The 12,892-nt window shown below is 48.4% G+C and overlaps 1 protein-coding gene across 1 annotated transcript; it reads left to right on the top strand.

The window, feature by feature from the left end:
• The first annotated feature begins 283 nt into the window (after positions 1-283).
• On the top strand, positions 284-12,540 carry dhx34 (DEAH (Asp-Glu-Ala-His) box polypeptide 34). The gene is made up of 16 exons (XM_061217192.1): positions 284-1,372; positions 2,134-2,445; positions 3,504-3,758; positions 4,311-4,413; positions 4,702-4,919; positions 5,277-5,451; positions 5,963-6,156; positions 7,106-7,207; positions 7,606-7,869; positions 8,140-8,313; positions 8,641-8,746; positions 9,146-9,252; positions 10,035-10,304; positions 10,931-11,116; positions 11,348-11,489; positions 12,132-12,540. Exons 1-16 carry the CDS (start codon positions 671-673, stop codon positions 12,260-12,262), a joined length of 3,441 nt encoding a protein of 1,146 aa, XP_061073176.1. The 5' UTR covers positions 284-670; the 3' UTR covers positions 12,263-12,540.
• Positions 12,541-12,892: the final 352 nt, after the last annotated feature.

The following is a 12,892-nucleotide window of genomic DNA, read 5'->3' as shown; positions in this document are numbered from 1 at the left end:
CACAAAAACGAATACTTGGGTGGAATGAATATTGGAGATATCTGCCATTGAGCTGCATAATAACCACAGAGCGTCAATAATAACAGCCAAGTGAGATAGACCATTGAATTGTATAATAACAAAAACATTGTAATATATGTCATATTACAGTTCAATGGTCCGTACCGTAATAAAGACAAGTACCAGGACGTTTCATCTCGCTCTGCTTCTTCCACTTTGACTCGTCCCAAGTTTATAGACGGACCGGAAATGGTTCGTGCTTGTTTTCGTTCCGTCGATTCATTCAAAGAAAATGGGTTACTAGCACTGAACTGTTCTTTTGCAGTTCTGTGGTTACTAGCTACCGGTGATCTAGACTTCATGGTAAATAGAGGTACGAAAACTGAAACAAATAATTGCACGACATGCTTTCATATTATAACGCTATTGACATGAACGCTGTTTACATAATTAAGAACTAACGTAGACTACATTCTGTTGCCCATAACAGTAACAGCTAGGCTATGCGATCGGAAGTTAGTTTTATAAACAGCTTGCTTTTATGGGTTTCATTAGCTAGTCCGAACCTTTTGATGGTATCTAAAATATGTCATAGAGTGTAGTTGAGCACCACGAATGCCAGCAGCAACCAGTCAATATCTGATTTAGATAATTGAAACAGCGGCTCACGATGGAGTCCGATCGGAGGAGGGACAGCCGGTCCTGGGATTGGGACAGCCCGAGGTGCCGTGCCCAGCTGGACGAGGTGTTCTTCCGCCCACAAGATTACATTCAGGCGGGTAGCACGGAGCACAAGGAATTTTGGACTTTCTTTGAGCGCTTCCAAAGGTTCAAGGAGAAAAGGGACATGTCATTGTCAAAAGGCAGCGACGACGCAAAGGACGAGAGCCAGGGGAGCAAATCTAGGAAGAAGGCAGACCTGGACCTGGGTTTGCCCAAGGAATATGACGCCCGCTACCGGATCAATGTGTCCGTGTGCACCAGGGATGTTGAGGAGCGCCTCGGTGGGTCAGAGCGACGGCGACAGACCTCATCTGGTCCGGGAAAGGAGGAGATAGCCACCTGTCGCCTGACTTTGCTTCACTTCTTAGACTTTTGCCAAAGGCAGAGCTTCGGCAAGCTGGCAAAACTTCGCCGGGAACAGAAAAGCCTGCCGATATTCCAGTACAGAGACCGCATCGTGGAGCTGGTGAGGACTCACCCCGTGGTGGTGGTAGCGGGGGACACGGGCTGCGGAAAGTCCACCCAGGTGCCCCAGTACCTCCTGGCCTCCGGGTTCAGCCACATCGCCTGCACGCAGCCCCGTCGTATCGCCTGCATATCGCTGGCCAAGAGGGTCAGCTTTGAGAGTCTCAACCAGTACGGATCTAAGGTACGAGGATACTTCTGTATCAGGGACCCACTGTATTATGCTGGTTTTTGTTCTAACCATAGTCACAAGCCCTGTATAGTTAAGAGACGTCAATTCGACTTTTTACGTCTATTGATGGAGGGAAAAAACAAACATTCACAGTGTTTCCCCTTGAACAGCATTCAGTAACGCCGTTCTATATGATCTAACCCTCCAATTCTCACACAAGCCTATCTGAAACAAAATTATGAATCAACGGCATTGAATCTGATTGCACCACTGGAAGATTGGAAGTAGCCCATAAATGTACCTACAGAGACAGATCTGGGTTCAAAAAGTACTTGTTTTGTATTTTACTAAGCTTGCCTGGTGTATTGGAATGAAATTATCCCAAAACTATAAGCTCCACCCACCTGCTCCTCCTTGCAGGCTGAAATGCACCAGACTAGATCAATCAAGGACCGATATTTCAATACGGTAAGCATTTGAATCCAAAACAAATACTATTTGAACCCAGTTCTGCAGAGAGATACGCAATCACTGCTTATGGCAGATTGCTGGTCATTAGCAAAAAAAATGTAAAATTTTGTCAAGTCCTAATTTTGGCAAATTTGGTTTTGACTTTGGTTGAGAAAATGTAGTAGGCTCAAAACAATGGTATAGCAGTCATTTTGATTGGTTGGAAAGGTATAGGGTCGAGAGTGCAATGCAGCACTCTTGGGACTGTGAAAGGGTTAAAAAGAGCAGATTGAGATTGGCGGAGGGCGTTGCCGCGGTTACAGGTGGGCTACCAGATCCGCTTCGAGACGACGCGCACGCCGGCGACCAAGCTGCTGTTCCTGACCGAGGGGCTGCTGCTGCGGCAGATCCAGCAGGACGCGGCGCTGGGCCGGTACCAGGTGCTGATCGTGGACGAGGTTCACGAGCGCCACCTGCACTGCGACTTCCTGCTGGGCGTGCTGCGCACGCTGCTGCTCCTGCGGCCCGACCTGCGCCTGGTGCTCATGTCCGCCACCATCAACATCAAGCTCTTCTCCAGCTACTTCCACAGCGCCCCCGTGCTGCAGGTCCCCGGGCGCCTCTTCCCCATTCAGGTGCGCGCACACCCGTGGATTCAAGTGCTTTTTAAAATGTATTTTTTGTATAACATTTCATTTGAAAATAGTACCCCATCCAGTTGTACAGCACAAGCTCAATAAATTATACATAATGCAGGACTAAGAAAGGAGAGGAGACGAGAGGAGAGGAGACACAATTAATCTATACAAGCAGTAATATCTGAACCCTCCCCTCTCCCAAAAAATAAAATTGACTACTTTTTACATAAAAACTTGATCAATGTTGTCTGAGATGAGAAGCAAGGAGCCAACCAAAGTCTGTAGAAGAACTGTGGCAATTTCTCCAACATGCTTGGAACAACCTCAATGCTGTCCTGCAGTTCTATATCTCAGAGAAGTGAGATATAGAACTGATTCAAAAAAATATTGATTTGATTCAGTTTTTAACTATTCTGCCAAATTACTAAAATGTAATGTAAAATGTATAGTACATTTATTTGGGACCTTTCACTGAATAATTTTTTTAAGAATCTTCTCTGTACAGAAGGTTATACAGGTGCCTAAGACTTTTCCACAGTACTGTACATATATATGTACACACTTTTTTTGCACATTTTGAGCATTTCATAGGTTCCAGTACACCAGAGAAACTCAGTAAAGCAGAGAAAAATTTGAATCCAAAGCAATTACATATTTTACTCAACTATTTGATGTAATAAAATGGTTACAGGCAGGGGGGCAAGCAGGTGCACTGAGGAGGGGGGGGCCCAATGGTCTGAACTTGTGCTTCAAGTTCAGATCATGAACCCGTTCAGTCCCAAGGCCAATATGAAGTGGCTCCACCAAAATCCCAAGGGGTTTCAGCTTTGGTTGATAAAATTGAGAAATTAGAGAAAATTTAGTCAGGTTTTAATGGAGGCATTTTGATTGGTTGAAAAGGTATAAGTTGAGATTGCCATATGGAAAGGGGTGGAATCCCATGTGAATATAGTACTCTGAAATATACCTATGTTAATACTTTCAGTGTAATTATTAAAGTTGAATGAATGAGTTGTCTGAGCAGTCTGGCCATGACTCGACTGCGCCCCCTGCAGGTGATCTACCAGCCCATCCCGCAGGAGGAGCAGGTGTCCCGCTCGGAGAAGCTGGACCCCCGGCCGTACCTGCGGGTCCTCCAGGGCATCGACCAGCGCTACCCCCCCGAGGAGCGGGGCGACCTGCTGCTGTTCCTGAGCGGCGTGGCCGAGATCTCCACCATCCTGGAGGCCTGCCAGACCTACGCCACCCACACCTCCCGCTGGATCGTCCTGCCCCTGCACAGCACACTGTCCCTGGCCCAGCAGGACAAGGTACCCCCCTCCCCCAAACCCCACCCCTAACCTGTACACAGGCCTTTTCCACTCCTGAGTACAGTGTACTCTAGTGAGACTGACCTGTATGCTGCGTTCACATGTCAGCAGTGTGCAGTCGACAGCAAGCCGGATGTGAGATGTGTTTCAGTGAGAAAGCGGCGGAAAGCTCCGCCTCCGCTAGTGTGTCATACCATACATAGCAACCTCCAACGGAACCTTCCGCCTGCAGCTCAATTTTCCCAGCTTTAACCGTTGTTCTGTGGTGGAGGGACAAACCGGGTGTTGTTTTCTTAGAAGCAACTACATAATGACACCCACACTGTTTAAATATTTAAAATATTCTGAACTCATATTCATTTTAACAAGGTCAATAATCTGCAGGGATGTTACTAAAGGCCTAAAATAGGTAAAGAGATATCTGGCCGACAAGGTCTGTTTTTTGAGTGGCTGCACTTACTGGACCTCAGTGAGGTGAATTTTGGGTGAGAAGCATTGGCAGTGGTGAGGTCACTGCTTTGTCACCACAGTAATGTGATGTCACCCCCCCAGGTTTTCGACATGTCGCCCCCGGGGGTGAGGAAGTGCATCATCTCCACTAACATCGCAGAGACCTCTGTCACCATCGATGGCGTGCGATTTGTGGTGGACTCAGGTGAGGATACCCAGGGTCATTCTGTGAAAAATCAACCAGATGTTTCTCAAACTTTGTATAAATGTTTCTTATATATTCAATGGAGAACTTGCAAAACATTAGCCTCATTGGATTTGACGTTGTAGAGATATTGGCTTTTTTTCATAATACTGATTTTTTATTTTTTCGAAAAAATGTTATGGTCATTCAAAATGCTACATTGTGCTGCTTGGCAATTATGGCTTACCTATGTAAGCTCCACTTAGTGACCTGAGTGTAAAAGCGGTGGTAAAATGGAGGTGTTTACAGGTAAGGTGAAGGAGATGAGCTTCGATCCGAAGGCGAAGATGCAGCGGCTGCAGGAGTTCTGGATCAGCCGGGCCAGCTCAGAGCAGCGCAAGGGCCGGGCGGGTCGGACTGGGCCGGGGGTCTGCTACCGCCTGTACGCCGAGTCCGATTACGAGGCCTTCGCCCCCTACCCCGTCCCCGAAATACACCGGGTGGCCCTGGACTCGCTGGTGCTCCAGGTCAGGGGGCCGCTCACACCACACCCTGCTGTCAGTTATCTGTGTGTGTTTCTGCATCACTTCATAGTTGAAGATGCTTGTAGCCAGTCAGAGTCAGAGGTGGAAAATCCTGGAGGCTTAACTAATTAGTGAAATCAGCTGTCTGAGATGGGTGGAATAAACACATTGCTGTGAATTCCCTACTTAATGTCACACACAGTGTGAATTCATCAGTGTTGATGTCATACATATTCTGTGTGAATTCACCAGCATTGATGTCACATTTACTGTGTGAATTCACCTGTGCTGATGTCACACACTGATGTCATAGTTACTGTGTGAATTCACCTTTGCTGATGTGTGACACTCTGTGTGTAGATGAAGAGCATGGGACTGGGGGACCCCCGCTCCTTCGTCTTCATCGACCCGCCCCCTCCCGCTAGTATCCAGACTGCTCTGACCTACCTGAGGGAGCAGGGGGCGCTAGACGGCCACGGGGAGCTCACCTGCATCGGGAGGCTGCTGGCACAGCTGCCTGTGGACGTGGTCATCGGTAAGGCCTGCCCTTTTCACTGTGTCACATGGTGCAGCTCCACCAATCAGAGGATAATTTTTTACTTCCCTCTTGGGTCTTTCAGCGCACTTATCCCTGGTTATGGGTATGCACATTGCACTTTGTTGTACGTCACTCTGGATAGGAGTGTCTGCCAAATGGCATTAATGTAATGTAATGTAATGTCATGTATTATGGCAGTTGGAGAACTGGAGACATTGTATTATGGCAGTTGGAGGACTGGAGACGTTGTATTATGGCAGTTGGGGAACTGGACTTATATGTCAGAGGTTCCAGGTTTAACTCCTGGGGACACTGCCATTGTACCCTCAAGCAGGGTCCTTAATGTAAACTGTGAACTTTCCATATGGCACTCTCATCTAGGTGTGTAAATGGACTGCATGTTCAAAGAAGATCCCTCTGAGTCTAACGATAATGAAAATAAAACGTTATAGCTTTTTCTGTGGTTTTATAATAATTGTGTTCAGCACCAGTAATATTCTGTGTTCAGGGAAGATGCTGGTGTTAGGCTCCGTGTTCAGCCTGGTGGAGCCAGTCCTGACACTGGCTGCTGCCCTCAGTGTTCAGTCACCATACCTGCGGAGCGCTCAACACAACCCGGACTGTGCCACCGCCAGACAGCCCCTGTTCAGTAACCAGGGAGACCCCTTCACCCTGCTCAACACCTTTAACACCTGGGTACAGGTGAGTGAGCGCAGGTACCACCCTGCTCAACACCTTTAACACCTGGGTACAGGTGAGTGAGCGCAGGTACCAGCTGGCATATGGCATATTTGACCAATGCTGTATTTGTTGTGTGATTAGGCTGGTTTTGGATGGATTAATTAACTTGTTCAGGCATTAAGTGTAGCAGTGTTTGTGTTTGTCCGACCAGTGTGTCTCTCACGGAGGGATGGGGAAGTTTTGTTCTGGCTCTTAGTTGTAGTGTGTGTCTGTCTCAGGTAAAGAGGGATGGGGAGGTTTGGTTCAGGCTCGTAGTTGTTGTGTGTGTCTGTCTCAGGTACAGAGGGATGGGGAGGTTTGGTTCAGGCTCGTAGTTGTTGTGTGTGTCTGTCTCAGGTACAGACAGAGGGATGGGGAGGTTTTGTGCAGGCTCGTAGTTGTTGTGTGTCTCAGGTACAGACAGAGGGATGGGGAGGTTTTGTACAGGCTCGTAGTTGTGTGTCTCTCTCAGGTACAGACAGAGGGATGGGGAGGTTTTGTACAGGCTCGTAGTTGTGTGTCTCTCTCAGGTACAGACAGAGGGATGGGGAGGTTTTGTGCAGGCTCGTAGTTGTGTGTCTCTCTCAGGTACAGAGGGATGGGGAGGTTTTGTTCAGGCTCTTAGTTGTGTGTGTCTGTCTCAGGTACAGAGGGATGGGGAGGTTTTGTACAGGCTCGTAGTTGTGTGTCTCTCTCAGGTACAGACAGAGGGATGGGGAGGTTTTGTACAGGCTCGTAGTTGTTGTGTGTCTCTCAGGTACAGAGGGATGGGGAGGTTTTGTTCAGGCTCTTAGTTGTGTGTGTCTGTCTCAGGTACAGAGGGATGGGGAGGTTTTGTACAGGCTCGTAGTTGTTGTGTGTGTCTCTCTCCGGTACAGACAGAGGGATGGGGAGGTTTTGTACAGGCTCGTAGTTGTTGTGTGTCTCTCAGGTGAAAGCAGAGAGGGGCGGGGGCTCGAGGAAATGGTGCCGGAGGCGGGGCATAGAGGAGCAGCGGCTGTACGAGATGGTGAACCTGCGACGGCAGTTTAAGGTACATTAAAACAAGTTATAAAGTTTTATCAGAATCCCAAAGTCTATACATTACATTGCATTATATTTTATTTAGCAGATGCTTTTATCCAAAGCGACATACTAAAGTGTATACCAAGGTCATTAGAACAAACAGAGGAGGTTGGATAAGCCACAATTCACAAAGCTGCACAGCCATGATTTCCAGTACACATGGCAAATAGGCCAAGTCAGTAAGGAATTATGACTTACTACAGTACCAAGACAAATGCAAATACAAATACAACTGCAACTAGATTAGACTACAAAGTAGGACAGGGAGCTAAACAGTGGGCAGTGGATCATGGTGGTGTACTTGGTCTGGTTGTGAGGGGTGGCAGGTTTCGCGTGTGTAACCGGACCCCGTCCTGTGCGGTGCAGGAGCTGCTGAAGAGCCACGGGCTCCTGGAGGCCCCGGACAGCGCCCCCTCCAGGTGGGACAGGGAGCAGCGCAGGCAGCGCTTCAGCGAGCGGCAGAAACTGCACCAGCTGAAGCGGGACCACGACCTGCAGGAGGGAACGCGCCGGAAGGTCCTGAGGCTGGGGGAGGGCGAGGAGGGCGGGGCCTCGTCCGGGTCCGAGGGGGAGGAACCGGGGAGAGGGAGGCGGGGCAAGGACGGCGCGGGGCAGAGCGTGGACATACAGGTGAGGATTCCTTCGTCAGCTGGATAACTGAGTAAAACCCATAACTGAGTAAAACCCATAAAACAGAATTACTGGGCTAGCAGGATAACTGCACTGAGTGAAACCCACAAAGCAGGATTACTGAGTTAGCTGGATAACTGCACTGGGTAAAACCCACAAAACTGATTACTGAGTAAGCTGGAGTTTAGAAGTAAACAGTGATCATAATTGAGCTGAATAGCCTGTAGGGTTGTGCTGTTGTGCTCTGATGTGATTGGTGGATTTGCACAGGAAGTGAAGTTTAAGCTGCGGCACAGCGTGGCGGAGCTGCAGGAAGCAGCGGGCGCCAGTCAGGACCTGTCGTCACGGCAACAGGCCCTGCTGAAGCTGGTGCTGTGCCGCGGGCTCTACCCTCAGCTGGCACTGCCCGACGAACACAACGCCACGCGCAAGGACTCTGAGCAGGTGTGTGTGTGTGCGTGTGTTTGTGCGTGTGTGTGCGTGTGTGTATGCGTGTGTGTGTGTGTGTGTTTGTGCGTGTGTGTGTGCGTGTGTGTGTGTGTGTGTGTGTGTGTGTGCGCACTGCCCAACAAACCCAACGGCATGTGCAAGGACTCAGAGCAGGTGTGTGTGTGTGTGTGTGTGTGTGTGTGTGTGTGTGTGTGTGTGTGTGTGTGTGTGCACTGCCCAACAAACCCAACGCCATGCGCAATGACTCAGAGCAGGTGAGAATGCGTGTGTGAGCCTGCGTGGGCCGGTCACATGACTGACAGCTCTGCGTGTGTGTTGCAGATCTTCCACACGCGTAATAAGCAGGGTGTGGTCATCCACCCCACCAGTGTGTTCGCCAGCGACCCCGAGGTGCTGCACGTCCCCGAGCCGGACCCCCGAGAGATGGGTACGCCCCCGAATTACACAACCAATCCACACCCTCCATTAGTACTGTAAACCAATAGGGTGGGCTGCTGGTGATAACCACACCCCCACAGACACTGCATTGCTTCATGATCTATGGGCCGTGGTCACAGTCGTGACAGGTGATGTAAATACATACGTTGTAAGTTAGTCTTGATAGGAGTGTCAACGAAATTAATGTGATTTGATATTTAATGTAATAAAATGTAGTGTTGTGATTTGTAATGTCATTTAGTGTTATGTGATGTAATGCACACGTTTAGTGATGTAAAGCACGTGTTGTGTGATGTAAAGCACGTGTTGTGTGATGTTATTTTCGTGTTGTGTGATGTTATGCACATGTTGTGTGATGTAATGCACGTGTCTATGCTCTCCTCTGCAGGCTCAGAGAAGGCAGAGAGCGCTAAACACCAGCTGCTGGCCTTCGTCACTCTGCTGGAGACCAACAAGCCGTACGTCTCCAACTGTGTGCGAGTGCCTGCTCTACAGGTCAGTGCGCCGAGACCACTCAACCAAGCATGCTACCTACCACAGCTCGGTGGACTCTTAACACAGACTGCACGCGGTCGGTGGTGGGTGTGTGATATTTTGTGTGTGTGATATTTATGTGTGTGTTTTAGGGTGTATAATATTTGAGGTGTGATATTTGGGGGGGTGTTTTGGGGTGTGTGATATTTAGGGTGTGTGTTTCGGGGTGTGTGATATTTGGGGTGTGTGTGACATTTGAGGTGATATTTGAGGTGTGTTTCAGGGTGTGTGATATTTGGGGTGTGTGTTTTGGGGTATGTGTTTGGGGTGTGTGATATTTGAGGTGTGATATTTGGGGTGTGTCATATTTGAGGTGTGATATTTGGGGTGTGTGATATTTGGGGTGTGTGATATTTGAGGTGTGTGTTTTGGGGTGTGTGATATTTGAGGTGTGACATTTGGGGTGTGTGATATTTGGGGTGTGTGATATTCTGGGTGTGTGTTTTGGGGTGTGTGAAATTTGGGGTGTGATATTTGGGGTGTGTGATATTCTGGGTGTGTGTTTTGGGGTGTGATATTTGGGGTGTGTGATATTTGGGGTGTGTGATATTTGGGGTGTGTGATATTTGGGGTGTGATATTTGGGGTGTGTGATATTTGGGGTGTGATATTTGGTGTGTGATATTTGGGGTGTGTGACATTTGGGGTGTGTTATATTTGGGGTGTGTGATATTTGAGGTGTGATATTTGAAGTGTGATATTTGAGATGTGATATTTGGGGTGTGTGTTTGGGGGACCCTCCAGGCCCTGCTGTTGGTGGCCAGCTCGGTGGACTCTAACGCAGACTGCACGCGGGTGGTGGTGGACGGCTGGCTGGAGCTCACCCTCAGTGACGCAGAGGCAGCGCTGCGCTCCATCGCCTCTGCCCTGACGCTGCGCGGGGACTGGGAGCGCCTCCTTCAGGCTCAGCTACGCAACAGCACCCCCAGCCTCGACCCCTCCACACCTGGCCTGTCCCACAAGGAGCTGGGCAAGCTGAGTGAGGGGCTGGTCCGCTTCCTGCTCTACACCGAGGTACACACACATACGCAAGCATAAACTTGCACAGACACACACACAAACACACACAGACACACACACACAAACACACACATACACACACACGCACGCGTGCACACAGACACATAGACACACGCACACACACGACATATACACACATTGACACACTTTATTTTTATAGTTAATTTCCTGAATTTAAATGAATTTCAGTTCATTTCTTGAATTTAAATGGATTTCAGTTCATTTCCCAAATTGACTGAATTAAAATTAATTTCCTGAATTGACTGAAATTGGCATCTTTATTGCCACTATTTTAATCAAGCTGATATTGTACGGTAAATGCCTCTAAAATACTACATAATATAAACAAAACGTGTAACGTGTAATGTAAATGTGTATCCAAGTTTTAAATCTATGAAATGAAATATGAAACGAGAATAAGATCTGTGTCTGTGTCTGTCTGTATCTGTTTCTGTGTCTGTGACTGTGCCTGTGTTTTGTCTGTGACTGTATCTGTATCTGTATCTGTATCTGTATCTGTGTCTGTGTCTGTGTCTGTGTCTGTGTCTGTGTTCATGTCTGTGTCTGTGTCTGTGTCTGTGACTATGTCTGTGTTCATGTCTGTGTCTGTGTCTGTGCAGGTCAGTTACAGCCTGCGGCGACTCGGCGCTCTGGAGTCCCAGAACCTGTACATCGGGCCCCAGCAGGTCCAGGGGCTCCCGGGCCCCCCCGCCCTGAACCCCCTGTTCCCCGGGCTGGAGGCCAAGCCCCACCCTGTGAAAGGAGGCCTGCGGGTCACCAGCTTCTTCACCTACAACTGTCTGAGTGTGAGTGCCTGTCTGCACCTGCCTCAGCATGTTACTCAAAATGCCTTTCTGAAAATACACGTTTTCACTAAAAAAATGTTTCATTTGTTATCTGCAGGGACTGTATTCTTTCCTAAAGGGTTAAAGTGTTTTGAAATGTTGATTCTGGTGTTTTCTGTGTGTGTCTGTGTGCCTGTGTGCGTTTGAATATGTGTGTGTGTGTGTGTGTGTGTGTGTGTGTGTGTGCTGCAGGACTCTAAGGATCTGTACAGCGAGTGTCTGCGCACGTTTTGGAGCTGCCCGCACTGTGACCTCTACATGCCCCTCACGCCCCTGGAGCGCATGCACCATGAGGCCACCTGCAGGCCGGCCGGGGAACTGCAGCCCACGGAGGGTGAGTTTGGGAGAGCGTGGAGACCAGGGGGTTTACCTGCTCTGAGTAAAACCTGAAACAGCTCTTTTTACTTTGGTCCATGTTCCAGATTTGGGAGGGTTCTGTGTTTTGCCCAGTGCATTTATTCAGTAATTAACTCAGTAATCCTGCTTTGTGGGTTTTACTCAGTGCAGTTATCCAGCTAACTCAGTAATCCTGCTTTGTGGATTTGCTCAGTGCAGTTATCCAACTAACTCAGTAATCCTGCTTTGTGGGTTTTACCCAGTGCAGTTATCCAGCTAACTCAGTAATCCTGCTTTGTGGGTTTTACCCAGTGCAGTTATCCAGCTAACTCAGTAATCCTGCTTTGTGAGTTTTAATCAATGCAGTTATCCAGCTAACTCAGTAATCCTGCTTTGTGGATTTGCTCAGTGCAGTTATCCAACTAACTCAGTAATCCTGCTTTGTGGGTTTTACCCAGTGCAGTTATCCAGCTAACTCAGTAATCCTGCTTTGTGGATTTTCTCAGTGCAGTTATCCAGCTAACTCAGTAATCCTGCTTTGTGATACTGATCCCAGGATACTCAGGCCCATAGGGTTGTAGCTGTGTCATTGATTGTCTCAGTCACACTGATAGCGGTGTTTTATTTTCCCCGCCTTTAGAGCCGGAAGAGAAGGTTGCTAGCTCCAAGGCGTCCTCCTCCCTGACCCGTGTGTACCACTGTGATGTCTGCGACAAGGACCTCACCCTCACCTCCACAGAGATCCTCAAACACAAGAGGCAGCACCTGTGAGGCCCCTGTGAGGCCCCTGTGAGGCCCCTGTGAGGCCCCTGTGAGGCCCCTGAGACCGGGCGTGGCCCAGCACAGCTGAGGCTTGTTCCCTCGCTTTGCCATCGACAGACTCTGCGACTCCGATCAGAGTGCTGGACCACACAGCTGCTTTAGTCCAGTCCAAAAAGTCAAATTCTGTAATCAAGACCTTGGGCTTTAGCCCTTTAGACAACAATAATGTTCCTGTAATTACTGACAGATTTGAAAAGAAATGTCTTGAAAAAGATTGTTTTGTTTTTTTTGTTGCTGCAGCACGGTTTATTACTGTATTAATGTAATAAAGGTATTTTGAAATACAGATTTCATCCAGGTGTTTTCCCTAGAAGGAGAGTTCAGGAGACCTTTGTTGGGTGAGAATCTGAGAGGCCAGCCCAATCCTGGTGATATCACACAGCTCTGATGTAGCCTCATGAGCTGATTGGCCTGTGGTGTGGCAGTTGTGTGCAGAAGCATAATGCACATTTTCACACCTTTCAGACAAGCCATGCGATTGGTTGCTCATTTCCCCACCTTTCTGATGGAACCTGCAGACTAACACCAGGCTTTCATGCTCCATTTGGATTTAAAAAAAATAAAATAAATAAAAGCAGC

This window comes from Conger conger, chromosome 13, assembly GCF_963514075.1.
Source record: "Conger conger chromosome 13, fConCon1.1, whole genome shotgun sequence".
NCBI lineage: Eukaryota > Metazoa > Chordata > Actinopteri > Anguilliformes > Congridae > Conger > Conger conger.
Note: the sequence above shows the minus strand (reverse complement) of the source record. Positions and strands in the feature narration are given on the sequence as shown.

What these genes read in the sequence shown, in the direction of transcription:
- dhx34 (XM_061217192.1), top strand. Translation starts at nt 671, where the DNA reads ATGGAGTCCGATCGGAGGAGGGACAGCCGGTCCTGGGATTGGGACAGC. An exon ending in GCCGGACCCCCGAGAGATGG is followed by an intron (nt 8,747 to 9,145) that starts GTACGCCCCCGA and finishes TCTCCTCTGCAG; the next exon opens with GCTCAGAGAAGGCAGAGAGC. An exon ending in TCACCTACAACTGTCTGAGT is followed by an intron (nt 11,117 to 11,347) that starts GTGAGTGCCTGT and finishes TGTGTGCTGCAG; the next exon opens with GACTCTAAGGATCTGTACAG.